Source organism: Erythrolamprus reginae, chromosome 1 (genome assembly GCF_031021105.1).
Source record: "Erythrolamprus reginae isolate rEryReg1 chromosome 1, rEryReg1.hap1, whole genome shotgun sequence".
NCBI classification, from domain to species: Eukaryota; Metazoa; Chordata; class Lepidosauria; order Squamata; family Dipsadidae; genus Erythrolamprus; species Erythrolamprus reginae.
In genome coordinates this window covers 257,703,564-257,716,686 of record NC_091950.1, presented here as the reverse complement: position 1 = coordinate 257,716,686, position 13,123 = coordinate 257,703,564, and the positions used below count along the sequence as shown (strand labels likewise).

Genomic DNA, 13,123 nt, shown 5'->3' with positions numbered 1-13,123 from the left:
AGAAATAGGTTAAAAGGGCTAAGCATATGTACCCTGTTTCCCCGATAGTAAGACACCCCCGATTGTAAGACGTATCGGGGGTTTCAGGGGGGTCGGCTAATATAAGCCGTACCCCGAAAGTAAGACATATGTCTTACTTTCGGGGAAACACAGAGGTATTGCCGGGGGGGAGCCCGATGACGTCGCTTCCAAGCTCCCCGCGCGCCCCTCGCCTTCGCCTCGCCGCCACCCGCCTCTTCCTCGGCTTGGCAAAGCGAAGGACGGCGCTGGTCCGAAGCGAGCCGAGCGGGCGGCGGCTTGCAGCGAAGGCGCTCGTCCCAGCAACCGAGTCCTGACGAGGCCAGCAAGGCCGACCAGCTCCGAGGCGAGTGGCCGGAGCTGCACCCTCCTTCGCCCGCCTCCTTTCCGGCAGGCAGGTGGGGCTGCCCAACTGCGCAGAGCGGCTCCTCCCCTCCAGACACACGCTTCCCCGACACGCGTCTGTGGCTCCACACGTGCACGCCGCTTGGAGCCCTGAGGTTGAACTTGGAAAAGGGCTCACGAGGCTCCTGTCCCGCGGCTGCCCTTCTGGACTCTGGGGAGATGCCTTCGGGAACGCGACCCTTTCAATTTTTTTCCAATGTAAGACATACCCCGAAAGTAAGATGTAGTGGGGCTTTTGGGGGTAAAAAGAAAGTAAGACACTGTCTTACTTTCGGGGAAACACAGTAGTGTTTGGAACAGGAAAGTATGGTATTGTAAATATCACATTAAGTGTTGAGTTTGATGAAGGATGAATATATTATAATTGTTTCTTAAATGATAAACCTCAAATATTCTGTATTCTGTTTGGTTTAAGGTCTGGTTGCTTGGGATCTTTTTTTTAATTGATCTTTTTTCATTTTCTGTCATAATTATTATTTCAGAGCAACAATATCCAATATAATCTAGAAGGTTAACATTTAATAATGTACATAATTTAATCATAAATTACAAACTATGAATACACAATCCTATCATAATTTTAAGCCAAGAGAAATAAATTTTAATTTTTTTAAAAAAAACACCATAATTTAAAAAAACACCCCAATTTCTAGGGACATGTTCAAACCAAAGGAATTATCACGCAGCAAAACCAAAAATAGAGAAGGTTCTCAAAAAATATTTATTCAACAGAGTGCTAATGGCTTCAGCTGGGTTGCTAAAAAGAAGCAGTTAAGGTGGGTTACCTCTTTCTGCCAAAAACATGCTTAGCTTCTATTCTTAGCCCCAAATCGTACTGTGGGTAATCCCACCCTTTCCTAGAAGAATGAAATATTTTGGGAAATATTAGAAAGACAGAATATTATATTTCCCTAAAGGAGAAATGGAGAAACAAGCTCTTAAAGGCAGGAGATAAGGAGCTTGTTGAAAGAAGAAGCCAACCATCTAGATGGCTCTATTCATAAGTAAAGCAAATACTGCTGGCAGAAATCCATTCAAGACAGGATATTTCAACGCTGCTTGCAGCAATGCCCCCCTCATCCAAAATCCAACACAGGATGAAAGCCATTAAGCCAGAGATTGACCAGATTAGCTCAGACAAGCACCTAGATTTCAATTTCTTCTTTTGCCTATAGACCTAGTTATTACCCCTACATGACCCCTGCATGACCCCATAGGGATCTGACAACCACCAATAGAATATGAAAACACATGTTCTTGCACAGGAACAGGAAGCTCAAATCCAAAGCCCAAAGAAGGTATAAAAGCCCCATACTTTCAATTCCATTTTGTCAGTTGCATCAGAACCGTAAATGCTGGTGGTCCTGTTCATCATTAAACTGTTTTTCCAATCAACCTCCATGTTCCCAGTGTCTTCCTCCCAGCTTGGAACTGAACCAGATGGATATTTCTTGCAACAATTGCATCCTTGGGTCTAAGATATAACAGAACCATCTCAGTGCTGATAAAGAGTTTAATTTGGAAGCCTAAGGTCTGTTCCTGAATATGACCATAAAAGGCCTTTGCACCACGAATGAATTGATATTTCCAGCATGCGCCGCTATCACAAAATCCAAAAAGATTGTTCATCTACAGCAGTCCAATACTAATTTCAGCCCCCCATTCTGTCTGTCTCTCTCTCTCTCTCTCTCTCTCACACACACACACACACACACACACACACACACACACACACAAATTCTTCAGAATGCCATTTGTGGAATCAAAGAGCTCAATATTTTTTCACTTCTTTTCAGACAGGTTCTGATCAGTTCCACAGGATCTCAGATCCTACAGATAACATCATTTCCGATGGGTCAGGAATCCTCTATGGTTCATTTCCATCCTGCACAGAATCCTCCACTATCTATTCTTTCTTCTCCCCTGCCCTTTCTGAGATTAGCCATAAAAAGACCTGCTAGATACCAGGGGTAGTTTCAAAAGGCTGTATTTGATAGCAATTCTTCTCTGGGGATGTTCAAAATATTGTGTTTTACTACAAACCATTCCCTGCACTTTTGGCTGTCCTGCATTCAACCAATATATACTGCTCAAAAAAATAAAGGGAACACTAAAAAAACCACATCCTAGATCTAAATGAATGAAATATTCTCCTTGAATATTTCATTTGCACAACTATTCCATTTGCAAAGCAACATGTGAAATTGACTGTCAATCAGTATAGCTTCCTAAAGAGGGGGGGGGGCAACAAAAAGCTACCTCCGAGGAGATTTCGGTTTTGAGAGGGGGAAGATCCTTTCTCCAACCTTGGCAATTTTAAGACTTGTGGACTTCAACTCCCAGAGTTCCTCAGTCAGCTTTGCTAACGTGCCTGGAAACTTTGCTGGCTGAGGAATTCTGGGAGTTGAAGTCCACAAGTCTTAGGAGAGGCTGGCAATTAAGGCCCTTTTACGACCCGCGGACTTCCTATTCTTCCTGCCTCAGGAATTCTGGGTGTTGAAGTCCGCAGGTCATTAAAAAATGGGCATAGCTCTCCGCCCTCGCTTTTAATATAGCCTTGCCCGAGTGATATTAGCTTCCTTCTCCCACGGGGTGGCAGACTCGCTCTATCTATCCTAACCGGGACAGCCTCTAACCCGGAGTCAAAAAATAGGCCCCAAAGGACAAGAAAAGCGAAGCCGCCCGGACTGGGGAAAGAAAAACGTCGCTTCCCGCTGGGCGCCAGGGGGCACCCGTGAGACTCGCCCCGTGGGTAGAAGGGAGGGCGGGTTTTAAAGCTAGAGGGGCGGCCTTGCCCTACGCCCGTCTCGGAGCCGAAGGTATGCGGAGGGACAATGGTGGAGTAGGAGGGTAGGGGTGTGTGCAGTCCGGAGGCCGCTCTGGGCGGAGGGGGGAATGCAGCCTCGGTGGTCAGCTCAGGGAGGCGGCAGTGGCGGTGGCCGCTACTGCTGAGATCTGTTGGCCGCATTAACGCCTGGCCTAGAGTGACATGGGGGGAGTGAAGGGGGATCCCAGCTTGCTCTGGACGATCCCGAGAGCTGGGAATGAAGCAGCTTCCCCCCGCCCCCCCGCTGCCGTGTCAAAATTAAGCATGGGCTTTGTAGTCTTGCCTTGCCTTCAACGTGCCTGGAAGTCAGGGGAGGTGGGAGTCAATTGCGCGCGTTCAGTCAAAATGTGTCTGTGCATGTGTGTCTGGGATACATACGCATGTATCTACACATGCATGCATGATCATAGACACAAACGTGTAAGCCAACGAGTTTGGTGTCTCTCTGAATTTGTTTTATATGTATAGGTGTGCCTATGCATATACATATAAAGACAGGTATAAAACATTTATGTGTTGGGTGGCTCCGTAAATTTGTTTTATATGCATGTGTAGGTGAGTGTACACACGTATCTTTTATATGTGTGTGCGTGGGTGTGCACCTTTGTTAACTTTATATCTGGTTAACTTATTTTAGCAATAGCATTTAGGGCTGCTATACAGCCCTCTCTTAAGTGGTTTACAGAGAGTAAGCATATTGCCCCCAACAATCTGGGTCCTTGGAAGGATGGAAGGCTGAGTCAACTTTGAGTCTACTGAGATTTGATCTGCCAAACTGCTGGGAGAAGGTGATCAGAAGTACCTTGCAGTACTGCACACTAATCACCGAAGCCCTATTTTAAATATTTTATTTAAATTTTAAACTACTATTTGTTTAAATTTTAAATAAATTTTATTCATTTATAGATTTTAAAAACAAAAGAAAACAAAACAAATAAAACACTATACAGTCCACAATAAAACAAGACAATTACATATGTGCATTTAAACCTCAAGGGTTATTTTACAGTATTTATCTCAACAAATATTTTATGCTTAGAAACATAGAAGTTTGACGGCAGAAAAAGACCTCATGGTCCATCTAGTCTGCCCTTATACTATTTCCTGTATTTTATCTTAGGATGGATATATGTTTATCCCAGGCATGTTTAAATTCAGTTACTGTGGATTTACCAACCACGTCTGCTGGAAGTTTGTTCCAAGGATCTACTACTCTTTCAGTATAATAATATTTTTTCATGTTGCTTTTGATATTTCCCCCAACTAACTTCAGATTGTGTCCCCTTGTTCTTGTGTTCACTTTCCTATTAAAAACACTTCCCTCCTGGATCTTATTTAACCCTTTAACATATTTAAATGTTTTGATCATGTCCCCCCTTTTCCTTCTGTCCCCCAGACTATACAGATTGAATTCATTAAGTCTTTCCTGATGCTTATTTACTATTTTAATACAGTTCTATGATCATAATCACTACACTTCTAAACATATAATGCTGTTGCTTATTATATATATTATACGTGTTAGTACAGTATATCAAAGTATATCTGCTTAACTCTTATACAATTGATCTTTCTGGTTCCTGTTGGTTGGTTGGTAGATCATTGCTGATCTCCCGAAGCCACATTCCTGATCTTTGAGAATGTCATCAATACATCTTGCGTGTGTATAAGGGTTTGGGGGCTCTGTAGAAACAATCCAACTGCATTTCTAAGAAAAGGATCTGGTCCTCATGAAAGAGGCTACCAAGTTCACATCAAAGATACTCCCCAAAGACAAAACCATACAGTAGAAAAATACAAGTGTATATCACTCCCATATAGTTGCCTGAAATATGAGATGTCTCGTTTGTGCCCAGTACAGAAATGGCAAATATCCGGAAAGTAAAGTATTTGGGCTTAACTTGTAATTAGTAAGTCAAGATTCAACCATGGCTTATTCAATAAACAATAATTTACTGAGTTTGTACAGCATATTAAGTACCCAACTGACCAGTACCCATCAACAACACTGAAACTATTGGGATTAGCCATGCAGCAAATGCTGTGGGGAATAAAATAGAGCAGCCAAACCTCATTTAACCACCTGGTTTATTGCGGTGTCACCTGTTTACTACACCTCAACAGGGAAGGTCTTGTCACCTCCATTGTTAACACTGAAAATCAGTGTTCCTGGGACCTCTGAAAGGAGCTTGCCAACCCCGTCTCTGAAGAGCACTCATTGATTTTGCCATGGGTAGCAAAGTGCAGAGGAAGGTACTGTAGCAACTCCCATTATGTAACAGTGGAAATGTGCATAAGTGTGTATAAGACTACCAGCGTCCGTTCTATTCCAAGGCTTGGAATCCGATATGAAAAAATCAAAGTGAAAAGAAAGACAATGAATAGATGGCAAAGGGAGAAGAGTTACTTAGCTTGATGAAGGGATGACACGTCTATTTAAATATCAATACCCTTACATCGGGATGTGGTGGCTCAGTGACTAAGACACTGAGCTTGTTGATCAGAAAGTGGTGGCTCGAAACTCTAGTGTTGCGTAACGGAGTGAGCACCTATTACTTGCCCCAGCTTCTGCCAGCCTAGCCGTTCGAAATCATGTAAAAATGCAGGTAGAAAAATAGGACAAGGTGGGAAGGTAACAGAATTCTGTGCACCTTCAGCGTTTAGTCATGCTGATCACAGAATTGTCATCAGACAGTGCTGGCTCTTCAGCTTAGAAACGGAGATGAGCACCACTCCCTAGAGTAGGGAAGGACTAGCACATATGTTCAAGGAAAACCTTTACCTTACCCGTACATCATTCCTTAATTGTGGTGTACTACAATTACATGTGCATTTAACTTTATTTATACAATTTATATGCTACCCATCTCACTACTGAAGCGACTCAGGCAGGTTACAAAATGATATGGAGAAACCCAAAGGATCCGATTTTGGACGTATTGCCTTGGTCCAAGAGAAGAAATAAGTCATTAGAAAGAACCTAGGGAATTAGACTTACTGGGAAGATGATCGGTTTGATCCCAAAACAGGTATCCAGATACTGGATTCAATCTCGCTAACACCAGCTTTGTGACATACCGTATTTTTCAGAGTATATGATGCACTTTAGTTTTTGGGGAGGAAAATAGGGAAAAGAATCATTAACACCTGGTTAGGGCTGGAAATAAACTTATTCGGAGCAAGTAGAGCAATGGAAAAAAACCTCCAAAGACTTAGGGCATGGAAAATATTCTTCCCAGAGAGTAACAATGAAAGAGCTTGCAAGCCGGTAAGAGCTGGGAACATTGTAGCACCTGGTTAGGGCTGGAAAGAAACTTATTCAGAGCAAGTTAGAGAAATGAAAAAAACCCTGCAAAGACTTAGGGCTTGGAAAACATTATTTGCAGAGAGAAACAATTGAAAGAGCCTGCAAGATAAGAGCTAGGAAGATTGTTAGCAACTGGTTAGGGCTGGTGGGGGCGGGGGAAGCTACATTCAGAGTACCCAAATTATCAGCCTCTTTTAGGGAGGAAAAGGATGTGTCTTATACAGTGGTACCTCTACTTAAGAATGCCTCTACTTAAGAACTTTTCTAGATAAGAACCAGGTGTTCAAGATTTTTTTTGCCTTTTCTTAAGAACCATTTTCTACTTAAGAACCCAAGCCCGGAAAAATTTTCCAGGAAATTTGAGAATGGCATAAAGGCCTGACCAGTTTCCTGCCATTCCCCCTTTAATCCCGGCCATCTCGGGCTTTACTGGGCTGCCAGAGGAGCCTTTAGGTAGCACTTAAGGAGGCTTTGGCAGTTCAGAGGGAACAAAGCATTTTCCTTTCTCTGGGCGCTTGGACAGGGAATAAACTTCTGCCAGCGCCCAGATAAAAGAAACGCTCCCTTCACTCTGGGCAGTCTCTCTTTTTTTTTTAAGCCTTAAAGTTTTGGATTTTTTTTATTCCCCTCACTTCACCTTCTTTCTTCGGCAGCGAATGTCCTCCTCCTCCTCTTCTTCCTCCTCCTCGTCTCACCCAAATTCCAAGCTTTTATTTCTTTCCTAATGAGTTTGCATGCATTATTTGCTTTTACATTGATTCCTATGGGAAAAATTGCTTCTACTTACAAACTTTTCTACTTAAGAACCTGGTCACGGAACGAATTAAGTTCTTAAGTAGAAGCAACACTGTACTCTGAAAAAAACAGTAATCACATAGAATTTGGAATACGTCCTGAGGAACAAAGTCCAAAAAGAGCAAAAGAAGTCTATGGAACTCCTTGGACATCAAATAATAATTTGGCTTTGACCTAGGCTGAATGCGCTTCCAAGTCCAGCAGGAATAGACAATGCCCTTTGGGTGTAAAGCAGGCATGTTCAATTCGTGGGCCACAGGCAGCCTCACAAGATACCTACGCAAACCCAAATAAAGAAAGTTTTGTTATTTGTGAGCATTAACTATATTTTATATGCAACCCAAGACAATTCCTCTTCACTCAGTGGGGTCCAGGCAAGCCAAAAAGTTGGATGTAATTAGTATAAAAGGAATGAGAGCTTCGTGTGTTTCGCCACAGCATGTGAGCTGGCATTAAACCAGGAAAGGATTGTCCCATCTTTCATTGCGAAATTGGGCACAGGTTAAGGCTATCTCTTTACAGTCCTCTAATCCTTACACAAAACCAGTGAGTTAATTAATACCTCCCACAACTCTGTTCGGTTTTTCTCAGAAGATCTGGTTTCACTTTTACTGCTGGATGGATTGTTAGGGCATTCCTAAAATCTTTCTCTGGTTTCCCTCCTGTTGAGTTTAATTCCTGGTAACTACATTGGCACATTCACATTGTTGGTAACAGTGTGAATTCCCATCACCTTTTCCCTGCTGGTTTTCTTTTTAAATCCAACTAGCCTTGGAAAAATTTTAAATGTATTCGTTCTGACCTTTCTGAACTAGCCATGGTTAATTACAGGTTGCTTCTTATGTGACACAATCATCCTCTCCTCCTTCCTTTTAAATATAGTTTTAGCATGTTCATTTTGCTATTCTGTTTTGTTCTCCAGACTTTTCACCATGAGTGTGGATTGGATTGGCTTTGGTTATGGGCTGGTCGTGGCTCTTGGCGGTATCGCAGGATATATTCGCAAAGGTAACAGCGGACTTGTATGGTGGAGAAAATGATGTCATTGTTTCCTGCTGTTTCTTCTCTATTTTCTCAAATATGTTTGTTAAGTTACCCACTGTTTTGTACTATGTTACAGCCAATAGCTACTTACTGTCACTACTGGTCTGATGCACACAAATGTGGATCCCAGAAAGGTTTTCCTTCTGCGCATGCACAGGAGGCAAAATCTTGTGTGAGGACATGTGCGTGAGAGAGATTTCAGAGATTTTTTTTTGCTTCCACGCATGCGCAGAAGCAAAACTTTGCCAAAATCTCACATGCATGCGCATCCCCTCATGAGATTTTGCTTCCTGCACATGCGCAAAAGCAAAATCTCACTGGGACACCTGCATGAACATGCCGGAGACGCGGAGCTGTGCGTGCAGCTCCACTTTTGCTACCAGTACACAATGTGGCCCATACTGGATAGCAATCTGATACTGGTTAAAGCTCAGAAGAGGAATACACTGATACCTCGTCTTAAAAACTTTTCGAGATACAAACCCGGCGTTTAAGATTTTTTTGCCTCTTTTTCCAAACTATTTTCACCTTACAAACCCAAGCCGCCACCACTGGGATGCCCCGCCTCCGGACTTCTGTTGCCAGTGAAGTGCCCGTTTTTGTGCTACTGGGATTCCCCTGAGGCTCCCCTTCATGGGAAACACCACCTCCGGACTTCCGTGTTTTTGCGATGCTGCAGGGAAATCCCAGCAGCGCAAAAACGGGCGCTTCGCTGGCAACGGAAGTCTGAAGGTGGGGTTTCCCAGCAAGGGGAGTCTCAGCAAAATCGCAGCATCACAAAAACATGGAAGTCTGGAGGTGGGGTTTCGAGGACTTCCGTGTTTTTGTGATGCTGCAATTTCGCTGAGGCTGCCCTCACTGGGAAACCCCACCTCTGGACTTCCGTTGCCAGCGAAGCACCCATTTTTGCGCTGCTGGAATTTCCCTGCAGCATTGCAAAAACACGGAAATCCGGAGGCGGGGTTTCCCATGGAGGGGAGCCTCAGGGGAATCCCAGCAGCGCAAAAACGGGCGCTTCGGCTGGCAAAATGGGTGAGTTTTGGGCTTGTACGCATTAATCGCTTTTCCATTGATTCCTATGGACCCTGACCGGTGAATACACCATTTCTGCCAATGTCAGTAATAGTTTAGATTAGTCACTCCTGTAGAACCACCAGTGTGAACACAGGACTATCAAGTAACAAAAGAATTTCAGAAAAGAAAATAATTGGAGTACAAGGGCACAGAAGCTTCCAAATGAATTCATCCCTTGTTCAGCTTCTGACTGCACACTTGAGTTTTGTCCCTGAATTCCCTCCCCCCCCCCCCCCCCTTAATAAATTAGAGTATTGTTCAAAATAACTGCCGATGATGCACTGGCAACAATTGGCATAGCCAGAGATCATAAGAATGAAGGGCCCTCCTTCTCTTCCTTCCTTCTCCCCTTCTCTCTCTGCCTCCCTCCCTCTCTCGCTCTAGCTTCTCCCACTCTATATATGCCATGTTATTCTTGACTCCTAGCCATTCATGTATAAGAAATGAAACTGTTTCTGAGTAACTTTTTCAGAAAAAGAGTCTTTGTAAAATTTAGTCACTTGGCATCATTTATTGTCCCATTTTGCTCTTATTATCTGTCTGTAGAAGAATACGGTTGAAATATGTCGAATAATTAAATACATTTTTCGGGTTCCAAAAATCAAAGACGTCTTTCAATAACACAAGTACATATTCTTAAGAGAGTATAATAAGACTTTTAAAAAATGTATTACAGGAAGTAAAATCTCATTGGTTTCTGGCCTTATCTTTGGCTTGATGGCTTGTTATGGAGCATATTGGGTAACCCACGATCCCAAAGATGTCAAGATATCTTTATGTGAGTATCTATTTCTTGAAAAGAGAGGGTACGTCTCTTTAACAGAAAGAGTTTTAAATGTACTTCTATTATATATTGGAGTTATCAGAATAATCGGAAACTAAAAACTAGTGGCTGCCATAGGCACTATTTGTAAGATCAGAACATTCAGGGTAGAAGCTTATTGCTGTGGGTAAATTGCATTGGGAGGCCAATCAGGCCATGATGTAAACCTCGAGGCTTGAGGGCGTTCCCTCTGCCTTGTTAACTTGAGGGGGGGGGGGGTTGAACTTTGATTTCTCTTGTTAACTTACACAGTGTAAAAGTTAAAACAAACAAATACAATTCAGTTTTGAACAGTGAGTTTAAGATAGGAGGGTTGATTCATGTTCCTCAAGGATGAAGAAATAATAATTGGTTACTTGTGCAAGCCTGCATGCATTGGGACATTGAGAACTTTTCCAGCATGTGAATGGAAGAAGCTTTGGAAAAAGTGGAATTAAGTGCTTTATCATTCTCATCAAGCCTTGTTATTGGCTAGATTAGCTGGGATGATGGAATTTGTAGATCCACATTTCTGAAAGGCTCCCACGTTGGAAACTAGGTTGTGCACTTTATGGATTCACATTAGACACTGGGTTGCCATTTTAATTTAAGTCCAAATTTGCACATGACTTGGCCAAAACATGTCTGGATCACCCAACAAGATGCTTTGATTTCATTGAAAGGTACACGAGCTATTTCTTGTTTCTTTAGTGACATGAGATAAAGTTAGGAAAATAGTTATGGAAAAAGAACTCTAGGGATCACTATTGCTGAGATGGAAAGATAAGAGGTTCAGAACAGGCACAAAGACATAGTTTGTCTTGACCTCAGTATAAATATTTCTAATTAAAGATGGTGATGATGTAGGGCGAAAAAATCCTTTAAAAATGATGACATTTGAGTAATGATTTTTTTTTGTTTTACAGCTGTCTACTTAATTTGTAATAATTTTAATTTGTTGCCATAAATAATTATGGGAATATAGTTAAAGCACAGCATAATATTTGCTAAAATAAACATCCTGTATTTTTGCCTGCAGTCACAGCTTTTCTACTTACCACTATAATGGGAGTGAGGTTTAAGAGGACCAAGAAGCTAATACCAGCTGGAATTATAGCAGGTCTCAGGTAAACAGTTTCTGCTTTAAGACTCAATCCGAAACTTACTTATCTAGCCCCCAATGTTTACAGTGGGTCATACTTGGGATTATACTTGTGTACAAGTACACAATGTATGCTTTTGAATGCTGTAAAAGAGTTTCTGGATGTAAATGGGACTGATTAACATAGATCAGTCTAAAGATGAGTGTGTGTGTGAGTGTGTAAGAGGGAAGGTTGATTGGTTGGTTGTAGAATTCATTCTCCTGACTTCAAAAGGAACTATTTATATAAGAAATATGTAAATGTGTAAACTTCTTAAGAGTTGAGGATTTGCTTTCAGGTACTCAAAACCAAAGACTTCAGATGCCGTCATTCCCAGGGAGAGCCCATGCAACCTAAGATTATAGTGGTTGAGGCCCGACATATATGAACTGCACCAAGTGGTTGTTTTAAAGCATCTGCAGTAGAGGGGTGCAACTTTCAACCTTTTTTGAGGATGAAATTTCACACAGGTCCCCGCTCCTAACTCTACATATAAATATATAAAACTGTTCATGCCTTAACTGATTGCTTATTTCATAATTTTCTTTTCTTTTTCTTTTTAATACAGCCTGCTGATGGTTGTGAGGCTTGTCTTCCGGCTCGTGTGAGAAAAGAGGCACTTCCAGATTTCCACACAATCAGACAAAGTACTCATTGGATTACGGATGTCCCTTCCGAAAGATCAGCCATTTTTGTTATGATTACAATAACATAAAGACATTGTTATTCCTCATGTACTCAGAAATCCACTCATACCTTATATATGTAGGGTTGCATTCCTTAATGTTTTAAGTAATGATTTGTTGATTTATGTCTTTTTCAGACCAATGACTAACTTGGCCTTCTAATCATTACTTTAATTTGTGGGATTAAGTTTCAATTTATGCTTTATTCCCCGTGAAATGAATAGAAGTCACAGGATTTTTAAAACTCAGGTTTTGTCATCTATGGTGGCATCTAATAAAGTCATACCCAGTCCTGGATGATGATAATGTTTTAGATCAAGATATGGAATAATGCAAACTTATGTATATGGATTATATTGATTTTTATCCTTGTAAGCTACCCAGAGTCACTGAGAGTGAATTGGATGGCCATATAGGGTTTCATAAATAAATATTGTATATCAGTTCCATTAAAATATTAATGAATGCTGTTATAATTTCTTATAATGCTAAAAAAAAATCAATTCCAGAGGAGGTATGCCTTATGTCTTGAAATGCAAACAACTATCATATTAAAAAATAAAAATATTTTGGAGACAAACTCTTTTGTAAGTTGTTGATTTTCAATATTGAAGTGATTTGAATGAGGTGATTGACTGGAAAAAATGCTAAATGATAAATAAGGTACGGCAAAATATAATCTATATATTCTTCTCTTCTGATTACCTGACAAGGCAAAGGTTTGTTTAGCAGGAATACCCAAAAATGGAGAGGTTGAAATTCATCTATTTTAAACTCTTTTTATCAAAATAGAGTCTATGGCCAAGGGAGCTACTAAAGATAATCCTTCTGTTATTGCTGGTGTAGATATACTGTCTGTACTTACTTTTGTAGATACTACCCTCCTTATTTTAAATCAGTGCTCACTATCCAGCAAAGATGATAATAATAATAATAATAATAATAATAATAATAATAATAATAATAATAATATATTAGATTTGTATGCCGCCCCTCTCCGAAGACTCAGGGCGGCTCACAACA

The 13,123-nt window shown here is 41.3% G+C and overlaps 1 protein-coding gene across 1 annotated transcript; it reads left to right on the top strand.

Annotated features, from left to right (window-relative positions):
• The first annotated feature begins 3,514 nt into the window (after nt 1-3,514).
• LOC139160594 (transmembrane protein 14A-like) lies at nt 3,515-12,680 on the top strand. Its single transcript, XM_070738667.1, is given in 8 exon segments — nt 3,515-3,540; nt 3,542-3,560; nt 3,562-3,611; nt 6,406-6,432; nt 8,275-8,360; nt 10,147-10,248; nt 11,312-11,399; nt 11,983-12,680. Coding segments are annotated over 8 exon segments (438 nt in total). The 3' UTR covers nt 12,023-12,680.
• The last annotated feature ends 443 nt before the right edge of the window (nt 12,681-13,123 follow it).